The 26,715-nt window shown below is 43.0% G+C and overlaps 1 protein-coding gene across 14 annotated transcripts in view; it reads right to left on the reverse strand.

Annotated features, from left to right (window-relative positions):
- Positions 1-1,250: 1,250 nt before the first annotated feature.
- The window catches only part of ARPP21 (cAMP regulated phosphoprotein 21), a 160,868-nt gene continuing 135,403 nt past the window's right edge, over positions 1,251-26,715 (reverse strand). For all 14 annotated transcript variants that reach the window (XM_033165972.1, XM_033165980.1, XM_033165981.1 and 11 more), the window contains 2 exons: positions 3,640-3,791; positions 1,251-2,042 (listed from right to left, as the gene is read on the reverse strand). In XM_033165972.1, the coding sequence (XP_033021863.1) occupies positions 1,782-2,042; positions 3,640-3,791 (413 nt within the window). In that variant the 3' untranslated portion in view covers positions 1,251-1,781. The remainder of the gene's footprint in view (positions 2,043-3,639; positions 3,792-26,715) is intronic.

A 26,715-nucleotide genomic window follows, 5' to 3' on the forward strand; every position in this document is an offset into this window, starting at 1 on the left:
GGAGGAAAGTGCCATTTGTAATTCTGTCTCAAGCAGGAAGAACGTATTGGGCTGGCCCTGTATACCCCCTGGGTATACCTGGGAATAACCTACAATAAATTCAATGGGGCCAACTTCAGAGTAGGCATATATACACTCTCACCTTCTTGGAAACCCTATGCCAAAGGCCAAGTCAGAGTTTCATGGCTGAGCAGGGAACTAATCGGGACTTGCCCCTATCCAAACCCCAAGCTTTCTACTTTAGCTTTAACGAACCCCTCCCCAATCACATATCCTTTAAAAAAATGTTGTGCTTGTGAAGTAATCTCAATAGCTCTTTTTCTTTCAAAGTATTGTACCTCTTCGCTTGAGAACTGAGGCAGATAATGTGACTTTGCAGAAGGAATATGTGTACTTGCAACCACCTTCTCTTTCCTCCGTGGTGCTGTTTACTTTGCCAGGAGTACAGTCCTTGCTCTGCATTACATTTGGCACTTGAATTGTCATTGTGACACGGCAAGTGTCTTACTCCCCACACCCCCATCGACAGAAACAAGCACCACTCACACAGTAGGATCAGACAGTGGTTTGCAGACGTTCTACTTCCAGAGGACCCAGAATGTACAGTTTGCCGAGGAATCCATGTATGTTGCAGAAGATTAGGGAGCAGGTTCTGGGTATCTGGCCTGTTCATGTGGAATGTCAGGCAGGGATACTGGACCTCATAGTTGCTCTGTGTGAATGGAGAACACCCAATTCTCAACTGTGATTTCAGGGTATGATTATAACCTTGCCTTCTCTCACCCACCCACTTTTTAAATAGAGGAAATTCATTCAGTTGAACCCCTCCTACCTGCATCATAAAATCGAGGCACAGCTTTTACCACCTAATCTGATTTGTGTGATGATGGGGTTTCTAACATATCAATATATCTCATAACTGTTAGATATGACTGGAAGGGAAGTGGAAGCAGAATACTGAGTAACTTTTCTCCTGTGCATGAGATTTCATCAGTTCTTCAGGTAAAGGCATCTCTCCCAAAAATCCCCAAAGAGTGTTTCTTTCAAAATCAACATGAGAAGCAGTACTGGCAACCTCTGTGCATTTGTTTCAAAATACAAAGGAATTTGTATTTGCCTTTGAATCTCATATCAATGTAGTTTTATCAGCAAAAGAATAGCAAGGTGTTTTACTGATAGGCTTCTTGATTATCTAGAAATATGAAATATAGCTAAGTGAAAAGGCATGAAATAAGTAGTCAAGCAGATAGTAGAAAGCTGACCTTTCTTCATGAGGTCAAGTAGCTTTATTGTGATTTAACACTACAATACAGTAGATATCCATAAAAAACTCTATAGTGTATATAAATTATTCCTTCCATTCAGCTTTTTTTAATGTCCATTACAACTTTGGTACAATGTGGTTTTATTATATTTTTTTAAATACTTTTCGCTTCACAAACTCAACACAAAGTACAAAACTAATCTGAATTAGGGATATTATAATCTACACAGTGGTGTTCAGTGGTAGGAAAAAATCTTACCTCAATGATTTCATGTCACTAGCTAAGCTATAAAGGCAGACCTAGCAGACATGACAAAAATATGCACCATTAACCAGCGAGAACAACTTATTACATTTTGTTGTTTTTACATATTTCCAGCAGCACTGACTCTATGCCCTCAACTGATAACTCTTGTTGTGTTCTTCCTCATTTCGTTTGAAGGCCATGAGATAGTTGTCATTTAAAAAACAAAAAAACCAGCTACCTTTTATATATTGGTACAAAGGATTCACAGTTTCAGTACTTGACCTGCCATCCAGCATTGTTAATATTCGCACAGTTTGTCCTGCAGTTGGCAGGGATAACTGGTGGAACATTATTAGAAGGACAGTGTTGTGCAATCAATCGGAGATTATTCTGTGGGGAAGGAGGTATGACATTACAGTAAACAGGCATTCCAGTGGCTGTAAGTGTTCCTTGACCTGATTGATTAGGTAGCATGAGTGGCTGTTGATACGACTGTTGTGGCAGTCCTTGAGAACCCTGGGTCATTGGCACCTAAAAGACAAGAAGCAAATTTAGGGTCTTCATACTGTAGCTCATCTCTAAAATCCCTAACAAGCTTTCTTTCCTTCTGTCTTGTTTTCTTTCATAATTGGTCTCCACCTTTGACTCATGTCTGTTCCAGTTCTATGAAATGCCCGGTCTTTAGACTGGGGTGCACGCTAGTTCACCAGTAGCTGAAGAATTTAAGAAGTGAACGTATTGTTTCCTGTATGCTTGGGCTGACAGGTAGGGAGAGGGAAGCAGAAGATATAGGAAGCTGAATGTGTACTGATATATAGTGCTGAGCTGAGGAGATTAAAATGTAGTCCACTTTGTATAGTTTTAACAACTCAGTTCTCTTTGCATACGAGTTCCTTCCAGAAATAATTAGTTCTGGAATAGCCCCTCTTATAGCCCCAGTGAAGTGGAAAAGACTCTTTCCTTCACTTAGGATATGGCTTTAAAACCAGAATACTAGACATCAGTTTAGTGAACTGGTAGAGTGTTCTAAATGGAACTGGTGCAATTCTCTCACTGGATGAGAAAGAGTCACACAGGTGATGGATCTAGACTTATGGATTTGTCTTGAATTTTATTGTTTAGGAGATCAGGAAACAAGATCCTCCCCCTACTGAGTGTTAGCACAGACACAAATGTCTACTTTTTAGATTGTGTAATATTTTCCACCTCTGACTTCCAAAACAAGTGTCTGGGGAGGTGGGATGTGGCTTGACCAGGAAATGCTATTTTGTTGGCAGTGTGACACAAAAGCAAAGCTGCAGAATAGCACAGAGCTGTGTTTTAGGGACGTGGGTGGCGCTGTGGTGTAAACCACAGAGCCTAGGGCTAGCCGATCAGAAGGTCAACGGTTCGAATCCCCGTGACAGGGTGAGCTCCCGTTGCTTGGTCCCTGCTCCTGCCATTTCATGAAAAATGAAAGGAGGAAGCGTTGGTGGTTCTGTATCTCAAATGTGGCACAAGGGCAAGAAAGGCTTTTATCTGAAGGAATGAACTTTTGTAGCTCCCAGTCAAAATGCAGAATGGAAATGAGGAGTTGACAGAATGGCTAAAAATGGGGCTGATAAGATAAATGGCCCTCAAATGTTGGTATTAAAGCCACTAGTCAAATAAATACTTTTTACAGATCATTTGAAAATTACAATTATATTCATTGGGCTCTAAACCAGAGTTTTAAACAAGGGGTAAAGGGCAGGTATTTTGCTGCTTTCCCACTTTCAGAAAAGATAAAGTTAAATGAACTAAGTTGAGTGGCAAATGTGAAACTATTTAGAAACACAGTTCTTGTTCTGTACGACAATGATTTTATTAAGCATATTTCAATATTTGTAATAGCATGTTTTTATGTGTATGGTTTGTGTCAATTTTGCTGTTATTACCTCTTGTAACAGGAAAAAATTATATAGACCAATTGGATTTCCAATTTATTACTTGATGGAACTGTACGGTGGTGGTGATTTTTACTCCCAAATTTTCAGCTTCAAATAATTTGATGTAGGGACACATATGGACTTCTTATGGAATGGTAGTAGCCTTTATTTTAGCAATCCACATGCCCAAAATGAAGACATTCAATATAGATGCTTTGTACCTGATACGACGACATGGTGGGGTATTGGACCATCATGCCTTGCACCTGATTTCCCTGTTGATTATTCATTAGGTTCTGACTTTGGGGAGGCTGCTGCATTCCCATGAGTCCTTGGAACCCTTGTTGTTGATTAGGTAAGACAGACTGGTAACCTGAAAGACAGAAACGACAATACGTAGCTTCAGATGAGAGCTCACTTAGAAAAATGTCACCTGGGTCATAATTCTAGGCTTTGGATTGCATCTTTGTGCATTATATTGTGGTATTATTATTTGCAGTGTATTTTGTTTTTTCTTGAATATTCCTTGTTTGAGATGTGCATTTTTAAAAACGAAAATCATCAAGAGAAAGAATGAAGCAGATAAAGAAAGAAAATGATTAGGCAAAAAAACAACAGTTGATGTGACACTTCTGTTCTATATGCAGACTTTTCAATAGAAATGTCAATCAGGGTGAGGTTATTTTGGGGTGGGGATGGGTAGGGGGGAAGTGACCTTACAATATCAATCAGAGATATATTTTTTTAATATGAGGCAATCCAGAACTCCCAGCCAAATGTGCTGTACATACACAAGTCTTCAGAGAAAAGTTATTAGCTCTTGGTGGAGTGACATTTGCTGTGATTTTGTTTGCTTTCTATTTCCTTGCACAATGGAGAGATGCCTAGCAGAGGATCGCCGAGTCGTGAGGTATATTGAACAACAAACTACTCATGAATAGAAATTGGGCCGCCATGACACTCATATACTTTCACATTGCAATAGCACAACATTTGCTTGCTGAAGAAACTCTTTATTTGCCTGAAGTGAGCTTATTCTCTGAGTGCCACCACAAAGTTGATAGAATGGCACTATGCATAATTGAAAACAAAAAGAGGCTGAGAGAGAGAGAGAGAGACCATCACATATTAAATGATGAGCAGTGCTTATGTGAAAATATGCTCAGATTTCAAGCTGTCCTTGGCTCTCTGGCTACCTATTTTAGAAGATGGCATTATCCAGATTTAAATAATCTTCCCACCTCTCATTCATGTGCATACTTCCACAGCGCTCCTGTATTTAAACAATAGAGTGGGATACCTTTCTTGGAACTGAGCCATGTCCCTGCATCATATTTTGGGAAGATGTATCTACGGTATTTAACTCAATTGTAATGTTTAATGTCATCACAATGTTTCGCTTGTGACGCACGGTAACATGGGTGTTGGTGTTTTCTTTTGTATGGAGGGTAATGTGTGATTGGAGTATATGAGAGCATATGGGATGGTGTATAGAAAATCCTGATTTAAGATGGTCTTCTGCAGTGGTCTGCAGTGAAGTTTTTCATAGGGGAATAGTTAGGGCCAGAGGCCCCAGTTTGCGAGGGCAATGGGGGGGGGGGAGAGAGGATTATACACATGAGCATCATGCCTCCCTCCCTGAGCTGGACAGAAGTTTCCTAGGCTTTGAAGGTGCCAGGCTTTAATACTCTAACTTACCAGGGGACTAGTCCTCCTAGACCACTGGCCTTTCCAGCTTGGTAAATATTCATTCTAAACATCTGTGCACATAATTTGTTTCAGTGTCACTATGGCCACGTTGGGATATAACACTAAGCCAAACCAACTATGCTGCAACTATGATGTAGAATGGAAGGTGAGGGGCCCTGAATTTTGGCACTGCACAGGGCGCCGCTGAAGTGTGAGACCCCAAGGTTCACCACTACACTGGGCTGAGTATAGGAGAAAGATGAAGTTGGAACTAGAACAATCCTCCACCAGTTACAGCCTTAAGAACATTCTTTGCTTCCCACAAAGTATATTACCGATGCCGTTTAGGAGGCAGGGGTGAGGCACAAGCCAGTCGGAGCTGCATTTGAACCACACTGGTTCTTCTGCCTCAGGGGTCGGCAAGGTTTACCTCACCTAGGCCGGTTCACTCCAGCAGAGATCTCTCCGTGGGCTGGATCGCACGCGTGCCCACGATTTCCTGCATCTACACAGACGCGATTTCTGGCGCCACGGAAGCGAGTCCCTGCACCGCGCTGGTTTAGTGCAGCGCGCAGGGACTCACCGAACAGGCAGCTCAGTTCGGGGGCGGTTTGGAGGCCGGTTAAACAACCCCCGTGGGCAGCTTGTGCCCTATGGACCTTAGGTTGCCGACCCCTGTTCTGCATGCTCAACCCTGCATGGCGTTGTGGCTTCCTATTTTTAGGTAGCCTAGATATCAGTATGGTAAGGAAAGGACAGGGGCAAAATGGAAAGGCAGGATGAAACTTATTCAAAGTGCTTATACGTTTCAGGAAAAAACTGGCAGGGTATAGTGGAAGAAACAGAAGTATGAAACAGTTTTTCCTCCATGCTTGCGCTCTTCCTCATTAGCTTTCATACTACATCTACTGTACTCCTTGAAAGCCTCTTTACTCTCCCCCGAGAACATACACACAGGGCTTCTTTTCCAACGGCAGTACACATCAGATGAACCACCCTATTACCCCAAGCTCCGGGGCCTCTTTACTGCAATTATATCACCCTCCATGTTGTATCTGCTACAAAGACAGGGTGTTTCCCCACTCCCCTTAATCAGGGCAAACATGAGGCACATTGTTAAATGGCCAGAGAAATGAGCCGTGCATGGATTTTCAATGAGTGCCTCCGAGGAAAAAGGGAGCATTGGATTTCCTGTGTAAATGGACGACGAGGCTGTCATCTTATTGAGGTAATTCTCTGAACTTTTATGATCCGTATCACTATGCAGACAGTCAGAAAATTTAAAGCATCCCCAGAGGGAGAGTTGCTGTGCGAAAGGCTCACCACTGTTTTAATTTCTTAATGAGGCTATGGTGCTTAAAAGACAAAGCACAGCAGTTGCACACCTCTGCCAGCCATGTAACCCAGGAGTGTAATTAAAACAGGTTTGCTGCTTTCATTATCTCAATCTAGATCCTTTCGCAAATAACAGGTCTATTTGGGAAGGGCCGGGCCCCCATTCCTCTTCTAGATTTGGACTTGGAGGCAAATGTGAGCCCAAAATCCCAGGCCTGGATTCTGCTTTCCTTTAAGATAAAGGATTTTACTGGCCTTTGCAGACTAGCAGACTTTGCTTTGACTTTAGCCCCGGGGCAGATTCTGAGGCTTCTTAATCTATTCATATAAACGTCCATATAAAAGACCCTGATGTTGGGAAAGATGGAGGGCACAAGGAGAAGGGGACGACAGAGGATGAGATGGTTGGACAGTGTTCTCGAAGCTACTAACATGAGTTTGACCAAACTGCGAGAGGCAGTGAAGGATAGGCGTGCCTGGCGTGCTCTGGTCCATGGGGTCACGAAGAGTTGGACACGACTGAACGACTGAACAACAACAACAAACAATGCCACAAAACAGTAAACCCTTCCCCCGCCCAAGTCTAAGTGGCTTAGGAAAAGGTAACCCATTGTCAAGAGTGATTTACAGATTTTAGTGCCATGCTGTCACCATGGCTTTCAGAAATACTCCACAAGTACCAAAGCATTGCAGGGCCTCTGGTTTCTTCCACTTCCAAGTGCCCACTGCCCAAGCCTCTGTAAATGGGCTGCCAGGCTCTCCCAAGACACGTATGGACAGTCTTGCCTAACAACCCCCCCCCCCAATTATATTGCTAGTTTTCCTTCCTTGGAACAAGCCATGGGGCCATGAACAGAGGGACTCCTCCTTAGGCCCCTTTTGCCAGAAAACTACCAAAGTATTGCTCCAGGCACACGTGATCCAGATTATGACGTTATCATTGGGATGTTCCCAAACTGCACCATATATACATGTTACAGATACTATTTTAGGTCCTTCTGACAGTAGCCATATGGCAAAACCCCATTTTCACCAGAATTTATTTAATACACAAAACAAGACACACAGAACCTTCAGTGCTCAAAACGTTTCTCTAAGAGAAGGTTGGGGAACTTTAAGCCTGTGGGGGGGGGGGAGTCAAATGCAACCTCCCTCTCTCACCAGTGATGTATTTATGGTGTCTGCTGCCCATGGGCAGAAGAAATTTGCCACTGTCCCCCCCCCCCACCTTCAATAACAAAACATGCATGTGAATATAGGAAGCTGCAATCATACATCCCTCCATTTTGAGCTCTGCAGGGTTTACATCATGAGTAAAGCATACTTCCCAGATGAGACAGCACCAGTCACGTGCATTACAACCCCACCGCGTCAGCAAATGGGGAAAGAGAGAGGGTGGGACACAAGCAAAGGTGCAGAGGACGAAAAAGCCCTTCTTAGCAGGAACAGCCTATGTGTGTGGAAGGAAGGCTCAGTGAAAAGCTTGCTTTTGCAGTGAAGGGAAGATGGATGAGTGTGAGAAGAGCAGCAGAGGGGCACGAGAGAATGTGGAATGAAGTAGCAGAGATACCTGTTCTGAGCACAACTCCCCTCCCTGCTATTCTTCTGCCTCAGAGAGGTTCTACTGAACATGGGCCAACTCCTCTTTCAGAGTGTGGGCAGGAACTGTCCTTGGCTGGTGCAGAAAGTTTATTTCCCACAACAACCCATGAGACCATTTTGGCAGCTGCTGGTTCCAGGGCCTTGTCTGAGCTTTTTGGGGGGAGACACTGACTCCTCAAATTATCTGCCCAGGGCAACTGCCCAGTTTGCACTCCCCTAATTACATCTTTGTTTCTAGGCCTCATGCCCTCAACAGGCCACACCCCTTACCTGCTTTGCACTCTTTCTGCCTGCTGAAATCTGTCCTTGAACTGACGGTGTTTCTTGTTTGCCTGGGTGGGATGATGGAGAAACTAGCCTACTGTACAAAGGTAGCATTTGCATTGCAGACCCTGTTGCCCACAAGGGAATGTGGTCCTCCAACAGATAAAGGTCCCCCAGCACTGCTCTAAGACATCTCTAAGCATAACCTACATATACACAGTTGAATAAACACATCTAACCAGCCAATCGTCTGATTTATACAGTGCAATCCTATACATATCCACTTCAATGTGGATGCTTTCTCGCCTGTCTTCTGTGTAATGTCTTATTTTATTGCAAGATAGAGGACAGCGGCTTTCTTTTGTGATTTGTAAGCTGCTCTGGGAGCCTTTTCCTTTTGGGGGATGAAGAGCAGGATTAAAATAAACTGTCTTTTAATTACATAACTAATTAATTGTGCCTACTCCCAAGGAAGTAGTGCAGGATTGCAGCCTTAATGTGTTAGCGCAAAGGGCAGTCATAGCGCAAAGGGCAGTGTATGTTTTTGGATGCCATCTTTGAGATTCCTGCTTGGCTAAAGATTTATTATTTGGCTTGGAGGTACTCGTTTCAGTCGTCCAGTGGTAAAGCAAGAATAATGAGCCACTTGATAGTGTCATGACTGCGCGATTAAACAAGGCTTGTGAAACACCTAGCAGAGATTTTAAAAACTAGTACATTAACATTATATATACCGTCAGAGGAGATCTACAGTAGAGAGTGGCAACAGCACAAAGAGATCTTGAATTCATTTTTCACACCCTCAAATGCCAAAGAACTTCAGTCCTGATAGTCCCAAAGAGATAATATGTACAATGTGACATTAACAACAATACACACTACACTAGAAGAGATGTTTTAGAATTGGTACGATTTCTAAAATTGAAAAAGGTCTTTGGCATTTCCCAAGATTATGATTCAGGAACCTCCAGGTATGTATTTTGAAAAGGAGGTTTGAAGAAATATTGCATCTGGCAGTTTGTTAGAATTGTAAGTTAAAAGCAACATTGGCATTGGAAGCACTGGAAAATAATTCCAATGTTGCGATTAAGCCAGCAGACAAAGGAGAAGCTACATATAGTTATTTTGGATAGAGGGGATTACTTGAAGGGAGTATAAAGACAATTCAATGATTCTTCCTGTTACATGCATATTAAGCATAATTCTACAAAAGACATAAGGATTATTATTAAACTACTGCTACTGGTAAAAGAGGCAGAAGCTTTGGGATATATAAATAAGATGCACAGTATTTAATTAGATGGTTCCAGTATGTTATGTATTACCAAAGATACAAAAAAATACTCCCTACTCCAGGAACACAGACTGTAACAGGATCTATTTTGGAACCTATACGTTGGTTCCATTTTGTTTGGATTTGTAAAACTCCTCTCCAGCTAGTTTCTTCTGCAAGGTTCCAGGTGCGTATTTACAAAGAGAAACATGTGTTTGCAGCCCTGCAGGAGGAAACCAACACAGGCCAGGGAGATATAGAACAGGGAAAATGGAAAGGATCAGGCACAGCTACTTCTTTTCTACTCAAAAGTTCTTCTTTAAAAGTAAACACCTGCTGCCATGACTGCTACATACATTTATATGCAGCATGCAATTTCCTGAGCTGCTCAATCAAAATACAAAGCCTGGGAAGGTCTTTGTTTACTTCAATGGGAAAATTCCCTTTATCTTAAAATATACCACAACCCTGCAGTGAAGCTTGCCATTAATGCAGGATTTGGCTAATTTTCTCTGGTGCTAATGATATCAGTATTCTCTCAAATTGTGGAAGATCAAAACACTCTTTAAGCTGGTGGCACTCTTCTTAGTTTCACTGAACATAGCAAGTGTGGCAAATAGTCTTAGAATTATGTCAAAGATTCCTCTATTTAGCTAGAGCTGCACAAGAGCAGAGCTTTGAACTAGTATCCTCTGTAGATAATTATTGTTAGTATATTATCTCCTAATGCTATTGATTTTAAAATGCCCTTTAGTTCTGGTACAGAAATCCCAACCTCCCAAGACTTGTTTTCAGCTAAGCAGCAGTATATTTATAGTAACACTGTCACTAAAAGGGCCCTGTTCATCTGCACTTACTGAACCCAACATACAACTACATCATTCTAGGGGGATGTCAGCTTAGCTATGTAGTGCTGCAGCGCAATGAATAGAGCAAAACTAGAGCATCTTTCTGTCGGCTTGCTTCCAACTGAACAAACTCCTTTCTACTAACCACAACAATAAACTAAAGTGGTGATCGCAAAATTAAGTATAGTAGATAAACTAAATATATGCTAAGTATAGTAGATAGTCTTAAAACATACTGCATTTTTTGGCCATGTAATCTCGAATGTTTGCAAAAGAAGACCTTTTATAATCCTGGCCTCCTCCCCCTAGTGAAATAATGTCTCTTTCGCAATTTAAACCAGGGCCACTAACAGGGGCCCCAGACTCTTGTTGTTGTTGATCAGTCGTTCAGTCGTGTCCGACTCTTCGTGACCCCATGGACCAGAGCACGCCAGGCACGCCTATCCTTCACTGCCTCTCGCAGTTTGGCCAGACTCATGTTAGTAGCTTCGAGAACACTGTCCAACCATCTCATCCTCTGTCGTCCCCTTCTCCTTGTGCCCTCCATCTTTCCCAACATCAGGGTCTTTTCTAGGGAGTCTTTTCTCATGAGGTGGCCAAAGTACTGGAGCCTCAACTTCAGGATCTGTCCTTCTAGTGAGCACTCAGGGCTGATTTCTTTGAGAATGGATAGGTTTGATCTTCTTGCAGTCCATGGGACTCTCAAGAGTCTCCTCCAGCACCATAATTCAAAAGCATCAATTCTTCGGCGATCAGCCCAGACTCTTAGCTTTATTTAATTTTTTAAAGTACGTCAACCAGACACTTTTAAAGAAAGTTATAAAACAAAAACAGACAATTTTGAGGCTTTGGCACTTGGCAGGCAGCAGCATTCCTAAGTACCGTACAGGTAACCACTTTCCCTGTTGCTAAGCAAGAAGAGGAAGGAATTTTGAACATCCCTATCTGGGACTTAGGAGGAGCCCAGAGCAGCAGAAAAAGCAGCAGAAGCTGGACACAGGAGGACAGCGAAGTTTACTTGTTTATGTACTTTCCTTATGTCCACATTATTTCATTCAATCTGCAGGTGGGATGCCTGTACAGAATTAGACACAACTGGCTGGCTTTGTTTCAGTGGGCAGTACAGGTAAGTCCTTTGAAATAAATGATACTTTCTTCCTACTGGAGGAAAAAAATGGCAATATTGCAGTGTGTCTTTCCTGAATTATCCACGTCCCCCCCCCAGCCGCTACTGGTCTGCTATATATTAATATACAGTAACCATAAATCATGGGAGGCGGGTGGCACTGTGGTCTAAACCACAGAGCCTAGGGCTTGCCGATCAGAAGGTCGGTGGTTCGAATCCCTGCGATGGGGTGAGCTCCTGTGGCTCGGTCCCAGCTCCTGCCAACCTAGCAGTTCGAAAGCACGTCAAAGTGCAAGTAGATACTGGCGGGAAGGTAGTACCGGCGGGAAGGTAAACGGCATTTCTGTGCGCTGCTCTGGTTCGCCAGAAGCGGCTTAGTCATGCTGGCCACATGACCCGGAAGCTGTACGCCGGCTCCCTCGGCCAATAAAGTGAGATGAGTGCCACAACCCCAGAGTTGTCCGCGACTGGACCTAATGTTCAGGGGTCCCTTTACCTTTAACCATAAATCAAAAAACCTAGTAACCTTAATTACGCAGTAATTTCACTCCACCTCAGTCTCTTCAGCAGGGCATGAATAAAATATTTTGGTCATGCTAACTCATCAAACTATCATTCAAACAAAAACATACACTGCTGCATGGTAAACTAGTTTTAATTAGTCTTAATTTCACTCTTAATTTCTACCAACAGAAAAAGCCAAAACAAAAGTGCTTGTGGTATGTGTCCATGATTTGCGTAATAAAAACATATATAATAGTATCCTTCTCATCACAGATAAATATTTGAAACCAATTTTTTTTAATTAAGGTAGGTTGGCATTTCAGCTTATTTTCTTTTCTCTCTCCAAGGGAACAGTAGGTAAGGTCAACCCTGCGGCTTATGTGAGGAAATTGAATGAGAGATGGCTCCTAGGAGATGTGGAATTATTAACAAGAACACGAAACAGGGCACAGTTGAACAATTTAAAGATAAATGATCACACTTGGGGTTTTTTTTGCCATCAGAATAGGGAACGCGAGAGAGCTTTCATTTGACACAATTGTATCTGAGTAGGTATTTAAATGGGAAAGAAATGAATGGAGAAATACAGATTCGAGCAAGCTAGGGAACCACTTCCCCAGTGCAAGAATGCACCTTGTCTGTTCTTTTTCTCATACAAAAAAGCACTTCCAAAACACAGTGCAGCTTTGAAAATGTCTTGATATTGGAAAATGGTTTCCTATTGAAATCCAACCTTGCGCCTGCTGTTTCTGTTTTTTTTGCTTCAAAATACCCCTTGCTTTTTCAAATAGACTTTTTTTTATTAAGTTAAATATTAAGGATACCTTTTATATAACATGAAACTCAAGGCAGCCACAGAATTCTGAAAAGAAACATTCATTTTTGTTTTTTATTTAAAAAATGAGCATTTCTGGGGCAGTGACTGTAAGGCGAAGCAACTGCAATTATTTTTGCTTGCAACATTCTAAATCAGGGGCTTCAATTATAGCAGTATAATTTAGGCAAATTGGCTTGTCTAGAGTCCAGAAACTATCTGTAGCCCTAAACCTGGCAGAAATGCATTAATCCATGCATGAATATCAGAACTAAATGAGTACTACATTCCAGGTCAAGGTGTACTTAAGCACAATGAAGCTCAGAGGAACTGACTTCAAAGCAAACATCTACATGGGAAGAAGAAAGCTAGTGAGAGCACTGGTTCCATCTAGCTCAGTGCTGTCTACACAGACTGGCAGCAGCTATCCAGAGTCTGAGGCAGGAAACACTGCCAGCTCCACCAGATGCCAGGAACTGAACCTCAGAATGTTTGCATACAGACCAGATGCTCTAGCACTGAGCCACAGCCCTTGAACACTGCCCAGGCAGATGTTTTCGGTATTCCGAAATCCTTGGATTTTGCGAGACACAAAAGCGTCACCCAGCCAATAAATGACACAAGCAAGAAGAGAGTGAAATAAATAAAAATGTTTCATGCTGCTGAGCTCACTAACGCCAAAGGACAGTCTGCGGCTTTGTGGGGATGAGGGTAATAAAGATGTTTCAACCAAAGCCAGCATTGTGCGAAACAAAAACAATTTTGCATTGTTTGCAAATGCAGTCTCTATAAGCTATGTCCCCAAAATATGATATCTGATATTAAACTTGTATTTAACTCAAGCTTATCATAAGAGGAAGACTTGTCAGTGGGCCTATGCATTTGGGGGTGAGAGAGAGCAGTCTTTGCAACCACATTTGAAGAATACATTTGTGAGGGGGCAGGTTATGGATTTGTTTTGTTCCTTTGCGTGCTTTTATTGTGTATTTTGTGTTTTTATGCTGCAAACCACCCCATGGTAGGCAGGGAGGAGACAGCAGCACGTTTTTCTCTTAAAACAATCTACTGACCACATGAGGGTGTCCAGAATTTATTAGAACACACATTAAATGATGAAATTTAAATACAAGGGACTCAAATTGCCAGTATGGTTCTCCTTATCTGGATTGGGATCCTGGGTTGGGGGGGTTTAGCCCTTTGCCTCCTGCGGTGGTCTTGCTTCTGACCAGGGGGGGGCACACCTGCAATTTACATTGCAATGAAGCTTCCCATTTGTCTCAATGGGAAGTTTCCATCCTCTATGCACAGGACCCCCATTCTGAACCTAGATGACAGTGGTGGGCAAGGGGTTCAAGTACCTTGTCCCTCCTCCCCACTAGACTCCACGTTTTTGCACCGTGGAAGCCCTGGATCGGTTATTTTCATAACAGAGTCAATGGGGACAGATATGATCTGGCATTGGTGGTGAAGGGGAAACTGTACAATTTTTTTTGCCAATTTAAGGATATTTATTTTACCAGAACTGACTTGTTGGACACAGGCTCTCTCTCTTTCCCCCTCCAATTCCTGCAGCACCTCACTTTCCCCTACCTCCTGTCATTCAACTTTCTGTTCCAGCTGCTTGGGGACCAGTCTGAACATTGAAAAGCACATTGGAGCTGCAAGACGAAGTGGGAATGAGGTCTTCCAACTTCTCCTTTCCCATACCTTTATCTACTTTTCAAAGGTAACCACCCTAATAACACCACAAAGGGGACAAGGGGTGCTCTCAAATGTCCTCAAGGCCACTTGTGCACATGATGTTGGTGACCCAATGGAGTGGACTTACAAGGACCTGCTTGGTTTTAATAAAACCATTTGTGAAACTAAGCAATGGGACAGTCATGTCATTTATATCTTGGCTTCTGGCCACACATACAGATCCTTCACCAAGCAGGAATACCATGAAGTCTCCCACTAACAATCGTTTTTTTGTTTCGTCTGAACTAGAAAACTGTGGTTAACAGCTTCATGATATTAAACCAATTTAAAACCATGGTTTAATACTCTGGGTTTGCTCTAAAGCTGCTAGCCATAGTTTATCAGTATCAGATGGAATGGGAAACTATATTTAATGGGAGATCTCCTGCGATGAAGCAAAGAGGCTGAGTGAATGGCTAAAAGGGTTGTCCATATTTTGGCTTATTGAGATATGATTATCTAGACAAAGTCAATGAATTTTTTCCTCTGCAAAAACTAATATTAAAAGCACTTAAAATAGCTAACTGCACACAAAAAAGCACTTTGGTTTTTTAGGAGGGTGGTGGTATATGATTATATTAATTCATCCAAAGCTTGGACAGCATTTGCAGAAAGATCAGCTCCCTCCAAGATCCACCAAACAACAAATCACCACTATAATATGTAATTAAAAGTAACAAATGTTTTTCCTAATGACAAGGAAATGTAATATGCAGAATAAAATGTTCCTTATGGTTTCAGTTATTGTCCTATTTTGGTGATTAATGTGACTTATTAAAAACAAAAGGACATCACAATTTAATCCTTAAGATATATATTCCTAGCAAATATATCATTCCTAACTTCAAAAGCTACCTTTTATAGAGCTTGTTTCTTCAATATCTCACTCTATATTAGAACAAAAACTTCTGCAAAAGTGTAAGCAAATTATGCTGCAAGTAATGAACAAATAAATATTCCATAAGAATTTTAACAAGGATTTTGTTTTGTATATAGCAACGGTAATGTTTAAAGGGGGGAAAAGATAAATCTAATGTTCAATCATTGGAAATGTCTAGATGTAGCAAAGATCTTGAATTGGTTACCAATAATATTCATAATCAATGGATGCCTAGTACCCCAAGGAGCTCATTTGCTCTTTGTCCACATGCCTTGACTTAAGCGTGGCTTTCTTCCCTTAACCACAGTTAAGCACTGTGTTAACCAAGCGTGAGATGTTGCTGAGCTACAATTGGGACTTGGAGTAGAGCAACAACTGCAGGAAATCAGGTTGGCTACCCCTGTTTTAACACATTTATACAGTGGTACCTCAGGTTACAGACGCTTCAGGTTACAGACTCCGCTAACCCAGAAATAACGCTTCAGGATAAGAACAGAAATCGTACAGTGGCGTCGCAGCGGCAGTGGGAGGTCCCATTAGCTAAAGTGGTGCTTCACGTTAAGAACAGTTTCAGGTTAAGAACGGACCTCCAGAGCGAATTAAGTTCTTAACCAGAGGTACCACTGTACCTCATTTTTCTTCCACCACAGAATAAAAGGCAACTTCCACAAGGTTCCCATATGGTCTCCCATTAAGGCATTGGCCAGTCCCAGACCTGCTTATCTTTAGCAAAGTGGCTGTGTTATAGACTCTCAGACCATGCTCTGCTTATTGAAAGAGAAAGACGCTTTTATCCCCTGTATGGTATCTAACTAATTTTGTTTGTGTAGCAGTTCACACCGTAGAAGTTGTTAGGGGTTAGTTAGTAGGAAGATGGGTAATGTTTCTTGGCATTTCCTTCTCCAGCAAACAATCATGTATATAAGCCTCAGATTCTAAATGAAAATACAGTCTGCGACATAAACTATTTAAGAGGATGAAAATGAACACATTAAAAACAGGCTTCAACCACTTTTATAGTCGACTGATAAAAATAAAACCCTAATTACGACTATAAAACAAAACCCACAAATGTGCCTTTTCTTTATTCTGAAGCAAACTTTCCATCTTAAAATGAAATAATAAAGGAAGTCATCAGAATGTGCTTTGCATAATTTCATGTTATGATGCATTACGATTTGCACAAATAAAAGTCCCGACAGGCACCCAAAAGCAGGAAGATAACATATTGTCCCGGCAAATGATCAAAATGCTGACATTGACAGCTGTGATTTATTGAGGCAATTCAAACACACTTTGAAAGTATATTAGCTTTGCCTCTGCCCACAAAGGGCACATTTCAGCAGGGTAGACCCCGCCAATGATAAATGACGTACCAGGACCCAGTGAAGGCAATTGCCACATCAGATGCCCAAAGGCCCCAAATTACTGCGATAATGTGGTTTTCATGATAATGCCTCACATGTGGTGGCATCCAGAATAAGTGAAGAATAATCTTTGCTGTGGTTTGAAGGCGGGAAAGGAAGATAACATTATGACAGAGACTGTGCCTCTATAGCCACATTTTCACATTTACAATGGCTTGCAAATGGCATCTGGAATTAAACATGACCTCTGAGGTCACAGACGGTGCCCTGTCTTTGAAACCAAGAAGGAGAAAGCACCACAATAATCAGATCTTAAAAGCATAAGGGTACAGAATGCCACCAGAGGAAAATCTGCCCTGATGTGCCCATTCAGGAGAATGAACAAATTGAGGTTTCTGTACATACCAGTGTGGAAATGAAGGCAACTGTGATGCGCCATAGATAAAAAAAGAAGACTAGGGTTGCAATCCTGTACCCACTTCTCTCTATGTAAATCCCATGGAATGGGACGACATGTATAGGATTGTGCTGTAATAGTAAAATCCCAATATACTCAAGAACAAGGCAAGTGGGTATAAGATCACAAAATAATTCATTTGCCGATTTTGGAACCGATCCTCTACAGTATCCTGAGAAGAACTGAGCCAGACTTACACCTCAATATTACATAGGATTATGTGGAAGTATACAAAGATAAATACAACTAAGCTCAAGGAAAGCATGCTCAGAATTGCAACTATAGTTTCATATCAATTCAGTTCCATTGTCAAGTTATTTTATGGATCTAATTTAACGATTAGGTAAATAGGAACATATTACGCAATGACATTGCTTGCTATCAAGCTGCATTTATTTCACGCTGCAAAGCATCTTTTAGGTTTTAGATGCATTTGCAGGAATTTAACTGAGTACATGTAAAGTGTAATTTTAACAGACTTTTTATTGCCAGCTAATGAAAACTGGATGCATTCAGCATTATTTTAAGCTCAGTGCAGCGTGAAAAGAATTACTTTAATATACCATTATTGTGATGAACTTTACAACAGCTTTTAGAAAAGAAAATACAGCAGTACAGCATGTAAATGGACATGCATTTTCTGGTTTCCCAGGGCAAAATGAAGGGCCATTTTTGTACCCAAGTTCAGATGCCAGCGTCTGAAATGCACAGGCATTGTAACAGGTATCCAAGGGGTGTGTGTGTTTTAAATTCATATTTTTCTTTCAAAATAATCACAAATGGGACCTCAGTTCTTTCAAACATATTTGAAACATGCACACCCCCTTCAGATCTGTGAATTCATGAACAGATGTCAGCAATGATTTAACCCTTTTCAGGTTTTTCAATAACCCGTCATTACAAAACACAGGGCATGTTTCCTATAGATGCATCAAAACAGTGCTGCTGTTACCATGATATTTTCAGAATGACAACCAGACATAAAAACCTGGGAGGAACGTTCCCTTAGCTCTTTTGCTCAGTTCCCCCATTTAATACACAATTTAACAATTTGAGGCACCTCTTATTTATACTGCTATATTATACTATTATTATTTCTTACTGTTGGGGGAAAATATATATCACTTTGGGGGATTTGCTCCAAATCTTTTGAGGAGCATAGCCTAAACTAAGTCTTATAGGACTGTTCATCAGTCATTGTTGAGCTTCATGTAATAACCACTGACAACCTTCACACTTCACACTCGCTGCACCAAGGGTTCCCTGCCCGAGCTGCTTCAGGTTGTGGTGGATGTTCTCCTGGAGACACCTAGTTTGGTTGTCCTAGGGGATTTTAACATCCATGCCAACACGACCGTACAAGGGGCTGCTCGGGACTTCATGGAAAGCATGGCCTCCATGGGGCTGTCCCTGAATAAGTCTGGCCCAACTCATAGCCGAGGACATGCCTTAGACCTGGTATTCACCTCTATGGATGCTGACAGGGGCGAAGCAAGGGGGCGGGGGGGCAATGGGTTCCAGGGGAGGGGGGTGACACTTTGGCCACCCCCACCCCACCCTGCCCGGCCGGGCCCTGAATGGGGTCATGCCACCTTCTCCCCCTTCCAGTGGCTTTTTTTCTGCAAGGGTCGGGCCAGCGAAGAGGGGACGTCACGCTTGTCGCTGGCATGACACCCCCTCCTCGCTGGCCCACACCTCGCAGAAAAAAAGCCACTGGAAGGGGGAAAGGGGGAGGCAAAGCAGGCACCTGAACGTGCCTGCTCTGCTTCCCTTTCCCCCCCTTCCAGCGGCTTTTTTCAGTGCGAGGGGCGGGCCAACGAGGGGGCGTCATGCCAGCGACAAGCGTGACGTCCCCTCTTCGCTGGCCCGACCCTTGCACTGAAAGAAGCGGCCAAAAGGGAAAAGTGGGGGGGAAGTAAAGCGGGCGCGTTCAAGCACCCGCTATGCTTCCCTTTTTTCCCCTATGGAGGCAGGAGCCGCCGCCCGGCATCCCGGGGGTGGGGTGTTGCGGTGTGTACGTGCGTCATGACGCACGTACACACCGCAATGGCCCGCCCCCAGGGGTGCATCTTGGCTTCCCGTCTCGGGCAGCCAAGGGGCTAGTAACGCCCCTGGATGCTGGTGATCTGACATTAAATAAAAGCGAAACTAAAGAAGTGCCATGGTACAACTGGACTTCTCCACGGCCCTTCCCCTCTGCAGGGAGGTGGGACTGATTTGGATGGTCCACCCCTGCCATTTAATGGACCCAAATGGTTTCCAGAGAGTGGTAGGGGATGCTTTATCCCATGTTGATGGCCTTTCAGCTGATTCCCTGGTGACCTGCTGGAATGTGGAATTAACCTGGGCTATTGACTATTTGGCTCTGAAGCGCCCTCTCCGATTCCATGGAGCCCAGACAGCCCCGTGGTTTTCCCCGGATCTGAGGGCAATGAAACAATCGCTGAGATGGCTAGAGCGCTGGTGGTGGATAACTCATGCTGAATCTGACCAGACACGGGTTAGAGCTCAATGTCGAGCCTACCAAGTGGTGGTAGTGACGGCGAAGAAGACTTTCTTCACCGCCTCTATTGCATTTGCAGAAAACAGCAGCAGGAGACTTTTTCAGATGGTTCACAATTTAGCAGAACCACCTGCTTCATCAGGGCCCAGTATGGGCCACATGATCTCCTGTAATGATTTTGCAAAGTTTTTTGCAGATAAAGTCACTCAGATTCGGGAAGAGGTAGACTCCACCATGGGAGCAGGGCCGGGGCGGGAGGGTGCTAGAGTCCTGTTTAGTCCAATTGCATGGGATCAATTCCAATCTGTTACCTCCGAGGATGTGGACAGGCTGCTTGGATGAGTGAAACCAACCACCTGTCTCCTTGATCCTTGCCCATCCTGGCTTATAAAAGCTAGCCAGGAAGGGCTGGGCGATGGGCTTCATGGGGTGGTGAATGCTTCTCTCTGCGCGGGAGCCTTCCCAGACCCGCTGAAAGAGGCGGTTATTAAACCGCTTCTTAAAAAACCATCTTTAGATGCGGCCAATATGGCAAACTATCACCCAGTCTCAAATCTCCCATTCTGGGGCAAGGTGATTGAGCGAGTGGTTGCTGAACAACTCCAGGCACGCCTGGAAGAAGCGGACCATTTGGATCCCTTCCAGTCGGGATTCAGACCTCATCATGGGACTGAAACTGCCTTGGTTGCACTGGTCAATGATCTCCGGCGGGCTAGGGACAAAGGTGAGAGCTGTTTTCTAGTTCTGCTGGATCTCTCAGCAGCTTTTTACACCATCGACCATAACATCCTTCTGGACCATCTGGAGGTGTTAGGAGCTGGGGGCACTGTTATACAGTGGTTCCGCTCCTTCCTCCTAGGCCATGTTCAGAAAGTGGTGGGGGGGGATGAGTGTTCAGACCCCTGGGCTCTCACTTGTGGGGTGCCTCAGGGTTCTGTCCTCTCCCCCATGCTTTTCAACATCTACATGCAGCCGCTGGGGGGGGGTCACCAGGGGGTTTGGGCTGGGTGTTCATCAGTATGCGGATGATACCCAGCTCTACCTCTCTTTCAAATCAGAACCAGTGAAGGCGGTGAAGGTCCTGTGTGAGTGTCTGGAGGCGGTTTGAGGATGGATGGTGGCTAACAGATTGAGGTTGAATCCTGACAAGACCGAAGCACTGTTTTTGGGGGGACAGGAAGCGGGCAGGTGTGGAGGACTCCCTGGTCCTGAATGGGGCAACTATGCCCCTGAAGGACCAGGTGCGCAGCCTGGGAGTCATTTTGGACTCACAGCTGTCCATGAAGGTGCAGGTTAATTCTGTATCCAGGGACCAGCTCCATTCTGGTACTCAGGCTGAGACCCTACCTGCCCGCAGAAGTCTCGCCAGAGTGGTGCATGCTCTAGTTATCTCTTGCTTTTATTTCTGCAATGCACTCTATGTGGGGCTACCTTTGAAGGTGACACGGAAACTACAACTAATCCAGAATGCGGCAGCTAGACTGGTGACTGGGAGTGGCTGCCGAGACCACATAACACAGGTCTTGAAAGACCTACGTTGGCTCCCAGTACATTTCCAAGCACAATTCAAAGTGTTGGTGCTGACCTTTAAAGCCCTAAACGGCCTCGGTCCAGTATACCTGAAGGAGCGTCTCCACCCCCCCCATCATACTGCCCGGACACTGAGGTCCAGTGCCGAGGGCCTTCTGGCGGTTCCATCACTACTAGAAGCCAAGTTACAGGGAACCAGGTAGAGGGCCTTCTCGGTAGTGGCACCCGCCCTGTGGAACGCCCTCCCATCAGATGTCAAAGAGAAAAACAACTGCCAGACTTTTAGAAGACATTTGAAGGCAGCCCTGTTTAGGGAAGCTTTTAATGTTTAATAGATTATTGCATTTTATTGTTCTGTTGGAAGCCGCCCAGAGTGGCTGGGGTATAAATAATTTATTATTATTATTATTATTATTATTATTATTATTATTATTATTCCCCTTTCAGCTCAAATCCTGATGGAATACAGTTAACTGATTTTCACAGTTGAACTGTTTTATGAGAAAGAAATACATTTCCCTTTACAGTACCTTCCCCCCAAATTTATGTTCCAATATAAAGGTAAACGATTTCCCCCAGGATCAGTATATTTGCACAAATTTGCCAAGTTGTAATATAACTACATGGCATACTGTATACGTTGTAATCCAACCATACACACAAATTCACCTCACATTGGCAATGTGACAAAGTGGTTTGCCATCTGGTTAACTGGATGCTTGGTTGCATTTCTTACGGTACCTACATTACAGTCATGGCTCGGGTTATGGCCGCTTCAGGTTGCGCGATTTCGGGCTGTGCACCATGCCGAACCCGGAAGCAACGGAATGGGTTACTTCTGGGTTTCAGCACTCGCATATGCGCAGAAGCGCTAAATCACGGTTTGAGCATGCGCAGAAGCACCGAATTGCGCCACACGCGTGCGCAGACGCAGCAGCGCAGGTTGCGAACGCGCCTCCCGCACAGATCGCGTTCGCAACCCGAGCATCCACTGTACTTGGTAAATGCATCTATAGTATCCTTGGCCTTAATACTGGGTTGAGATTTTGTTGATGGCTTGAAATCTATTTTTAAAGTGCAGTCCTCAGAAGTCACACTAATTCCCTAGTTTAGGATTGAAGCCTTAGTGTGGTACATTTTCATGATGCATAAGTTTATCACTAGCAGGAATACAGGTCACCACTATGGTAAGATGTACTGGATTTCCATTTAAATTATGCTAGTTATTTTTAAGTTTGCATCTGTACATATAAATTAGCATATGCAAATTTCATGCACATCTCTGTCCTTTTTGGGGGGCAATGCATAAGTTTCCATCCTAGGGAGAATTTATTGGAAAGTGGCTTAATCGCCTTCCCCTTTTATAAAAAAATATCTATTCAAATGCCATTGGCTGGATACCAAGTCTGTTCCTTACTTTCTCCCTGAAAACGAAGCAAATGCTGGTTGATTAATAGCAACTTGTCTCGAAACAGCAACATATGCCATTTTGCTAGTCAATTACAAGCATCTCTCTGAGGCAAACCATTCTTTTAACATGCTCACACCTGTTTCCTCAATAAATCATAGTAGTCTATATTTACCCAGTGGGCCACATTATGCTGCAAATGAGAAGCTAGGTGCAGTTCCAACTCTGCAGTACCTTTGCATTATGTATCAGGAATGAATATATGAGCAACTTCTTCACTTTTTTTGTCCAAAGCTTGTACTGCCTTTGCAGTAATGGAATAAGCTATAGTACATAAAAGTGTAATGAACAACAACACAACAACAACACACGCCTGAGTTTCAGAAACAGAAAAACACAACCTTAGAGGAATTGTGAAAAATGCCTATTTTGGGTGTGTGTGTGACATATCTAGAATTTATTCTTGGAAGTAATGTCACAGTGCCAAACACATGGTGGTGCCTGTTTTTCCCCTCTTCGGGGTCTGAAACAATAATGCGAGTCCCATCTTTTTGCCATAACAGTTTAATTGTAAAATTAGAGAATGGTTTGGGAAAGTATTTGAAGTGTCTTCCTTTCACCACTGAATAAGCAAATCCAGGTTTCTATATCTGGGATTAGCTAAGGCCCGCCTCATTGCAGTAATTAAGCACTGGTGATCAGCATGTAGACACACACACACACACACACACATTTTTAAAGCTTAGTAGAATCAGACTATAAGCACTTTATATACACATGCAGATTCTTAAACTAAGGATCTTCTTGTCACTTTGTTTCTGTCATTTTAGTTAAGCCCATTCATTAAGATACATCTTTTGCCTCTTTGAAAGCTTGTTTATGAATAAAAGTATAAAGGCAATAATCTTCCACCCCTTGAGCAGCGGCTATAAATGCTACCTGTACATTATTAAGACAGATATATTGCCCTTCATTTGAGGAAAAAACGTTTGGCGTTTGTAGAATACCTGCAAATGCCTGTCATGGAAGGAACTACGTATATTTTAAATATGTATCTGCTTCAGGTAATTGCAGCCTATTGACAGAGATGCTATTGTATGCAGTCAATTGTTCTCTGGAAAAAGCAGAGATTATTTTAAAAGGAGAATGATAATGTGTTTGAGTAACACAGGCACATTTGAATAAGAATAACCTACTTTAGGTCATAGGAACACTGCAATGAATTATAATGCCAGAATTTTCTGCTCCTAAATTTCTGTGTTAATCTTCCTGAACACCTTAACTCTTCTAGGCTGTGGTTCAACCAACAGAGTATAATACCATTAAGTCTTTCTTTATTCAGTAGATTGTTTTCAATAATGATCTAAAACAGATTCTGTAAGATTTAGTTATTTTGGACACAATCCAACCATTACAAGCAGGAGCGACAGGATGCTGGCCTTTGCATCATTGTGGGCTGAAGGTGTCACAAGCCTCGCTAGGGGCCTCAGCAAGGAAATTCTGAATAGACTGGCACTCAGCAGCTATTCTGGATCTTGCAGTCAGTATGAGGTGATGACTTGCATGAACTAATAGATCAGGCACCCCCAAACTTCAGCCCTCCAGATGTTATGGACTACAATTCCCATAATCCCTGACCATAGCTGTCAACTTTTCCCTTTTCTTGTGAGGAATCCTATTTGGAATAAGGGAATTTCCCTTAAAGGGAAAAGTTGATAGCTATGTCCCTGACCACTGGTCCCGTTAGCTAGGGATTGTGGACGTTGTAGGCCAAAACATCTGGAGGGCTGCAGTTTGGGGATGCCTGTAATAGATGGATGGTCAATCTTGCTCCTTTCCACCTCCCCTTACTCAAAGTTGCTTCCTGCCCCACTCTCCTTTATGGCAGCCCGATTCTGCCCTGACCATGTGACTCTCTGAGTAGCAGTAATTTACACAGGCTGGTTCTGGTTCATGCCACTACAATTCAACCTAGGAAACACTGATAGGTACATATATACTGCATTGGAGAAAGAATTCTAAGAGCAAGCTGACCCCCCAAGGAATGGTTGTGGATTCTGGCAATGCAAGTATAACGCCCCAAGGGCTGTTTGCCTGTTTCCACATGCATGGCTCTCCACCCTTAGACCTCAATGCCTAGACAAAAAAAGATGTTTGCATCTCTAGAAATGGCAAGATTAGCCATAGTTATGGCAAAGTCACTGTTCCACACCAAGCAAATGCCAGCTCTCCCCCTCTTGCTACTTTATGAACATAACCCAACAGGTGTTTTGCCAGTTAACACTGCAGGTTCTTCAAATGATCTTTGGTAGTCAATATAGCAGGGAAAACACATTTCTACTTGAACAGAATAGGAAAACCTCCTCAAACAGCCACAAAAAACCCTCAGGCAGCAAACCTTCTTCAACAGCAATAAACCCCCCCTTACACTGAGAAATAACCCCAAAGGAACAATTCCAAAGAAACAATTTACCCACCAGACTATCTTCATCCATATACAGCACTAGACCCAGCCGTAGGATGCCTCAGCAGTGTTTGGTTCATCTTCCTACTTGACTATGTTGCCCTGCACCATTTGTAGTCAAGTAGGATGTCTCCACAGCCATCACCTGTGCCAATTAGGGCTCCTAATCTGGGCAATCAAGCTCCAGCTGGGCCAAGAGTTTTCCACTGCACCAGGTAACTTAATTTTATTCTGCAGTAACTTGGCCTGCACCTACAACCCCAGTCTATCCTTTCAGCAACCAGTCTAGGGCTTGGGCCCACACTCTGTAATTCTGACTGTTCATAGACTTCCCCACTAAGGCATGCAAACCAAACTATCCCAGCCCACCACCTTTCGACATAACATAACCAGAAGGTGTAAACATACAATTCTATCACGCTGTGAAGCTATTTGTACCAGAGAAGTTAAATGACTCATCCGCCTCTGGTTTCTTCATCTGGGAAGGTGAACACAAGACCAATTGCCTACTACAAAGGGGTATACTGAAGGGCTTCAAAGTTTAGATTCGGAAAACGTTTTGAAGACAAGCGCTGCTAAATCATGTCCCAGGGCTGATTTCATCTATTTGCAGAGTTGGAGGGGGCTGGGGGGGGGGAAGTGATACTCATTTTTATCATGCAGCCAGAAAAGCCAGACTCCGATGGTTTTGAACTACTCACAAGGAAAAGTCAAAGTTCAGAAATAAAATACTGATAGTGGCAGAAATGCAATTTGTACAGTGCAACCTGACAAGAATGCAAGATTGTTTTTATCTTTTCTGGTCAAGAAACCTGGCATTGCTTGACAGATTTATTTGCTTAACTAGATGCTATTCCTTAAACAGAATATGTTGGAGAGATGTGGCCAAATCAAATAACCAACATGCAGGGAAACCAAGATGAGTGCCACAGTTCAATGAATTACTGGTAAATATTACAGAAAGTCAACACCACATGTAATTGTTACAATAAATTAATCATAGGAATCGAGTTATTTGAATCGGGGAGATCAGAAGTTTCATCACTTCCATGTAGCCTCACATTGATGTAAATATATATAAGGGCATTTCCTATTATCATAATTCTTGCCTGTCCTTAATTTTTGTTTACAAAAGAATGTTAAAGTTATGTTTCTTAGTAAATGGATTTAACTAACAAAGGATTAAAAAGCAACGTATGAGGAAAAACATGAATGACTTATGACAAACATAAAATAAGAGCAGCACAGCCACACAATTAAAATTTCTCCAAGTTAAAAATTAAGCTGCTAAAATGGCTGCTCAAGACCAAAATGCCTTCCCACATGAGCGCATGGATTTGTGTGTGGAAGCACCCCAAGGGAAGGGCGAGGAGCTTTGGGAGAATGTTGCAGTCGTAATACAGAACAAACTTTTGTATTTTGTTTGTAGGTTGCCCAGCAAATGGCAAGCTGGCATTGAAGGTGCAGGGTTCACATTTCAGAAATAAATAGAA

Source organism: Lacerta agilis, chromosome 12, assembly GCF_009819535.1.
Source record: "Lacerta agilis isolate rLacAgi1 chromosome 12, rLacAgi1.pri, whole genome shotgun sequence".
NCBI classification, from domain to species: Eukaryota; Metazoa; Chordata; class Lepidosauria; order Squamata; family Lacertidae; genus Lacerta; species Lacerta agilis.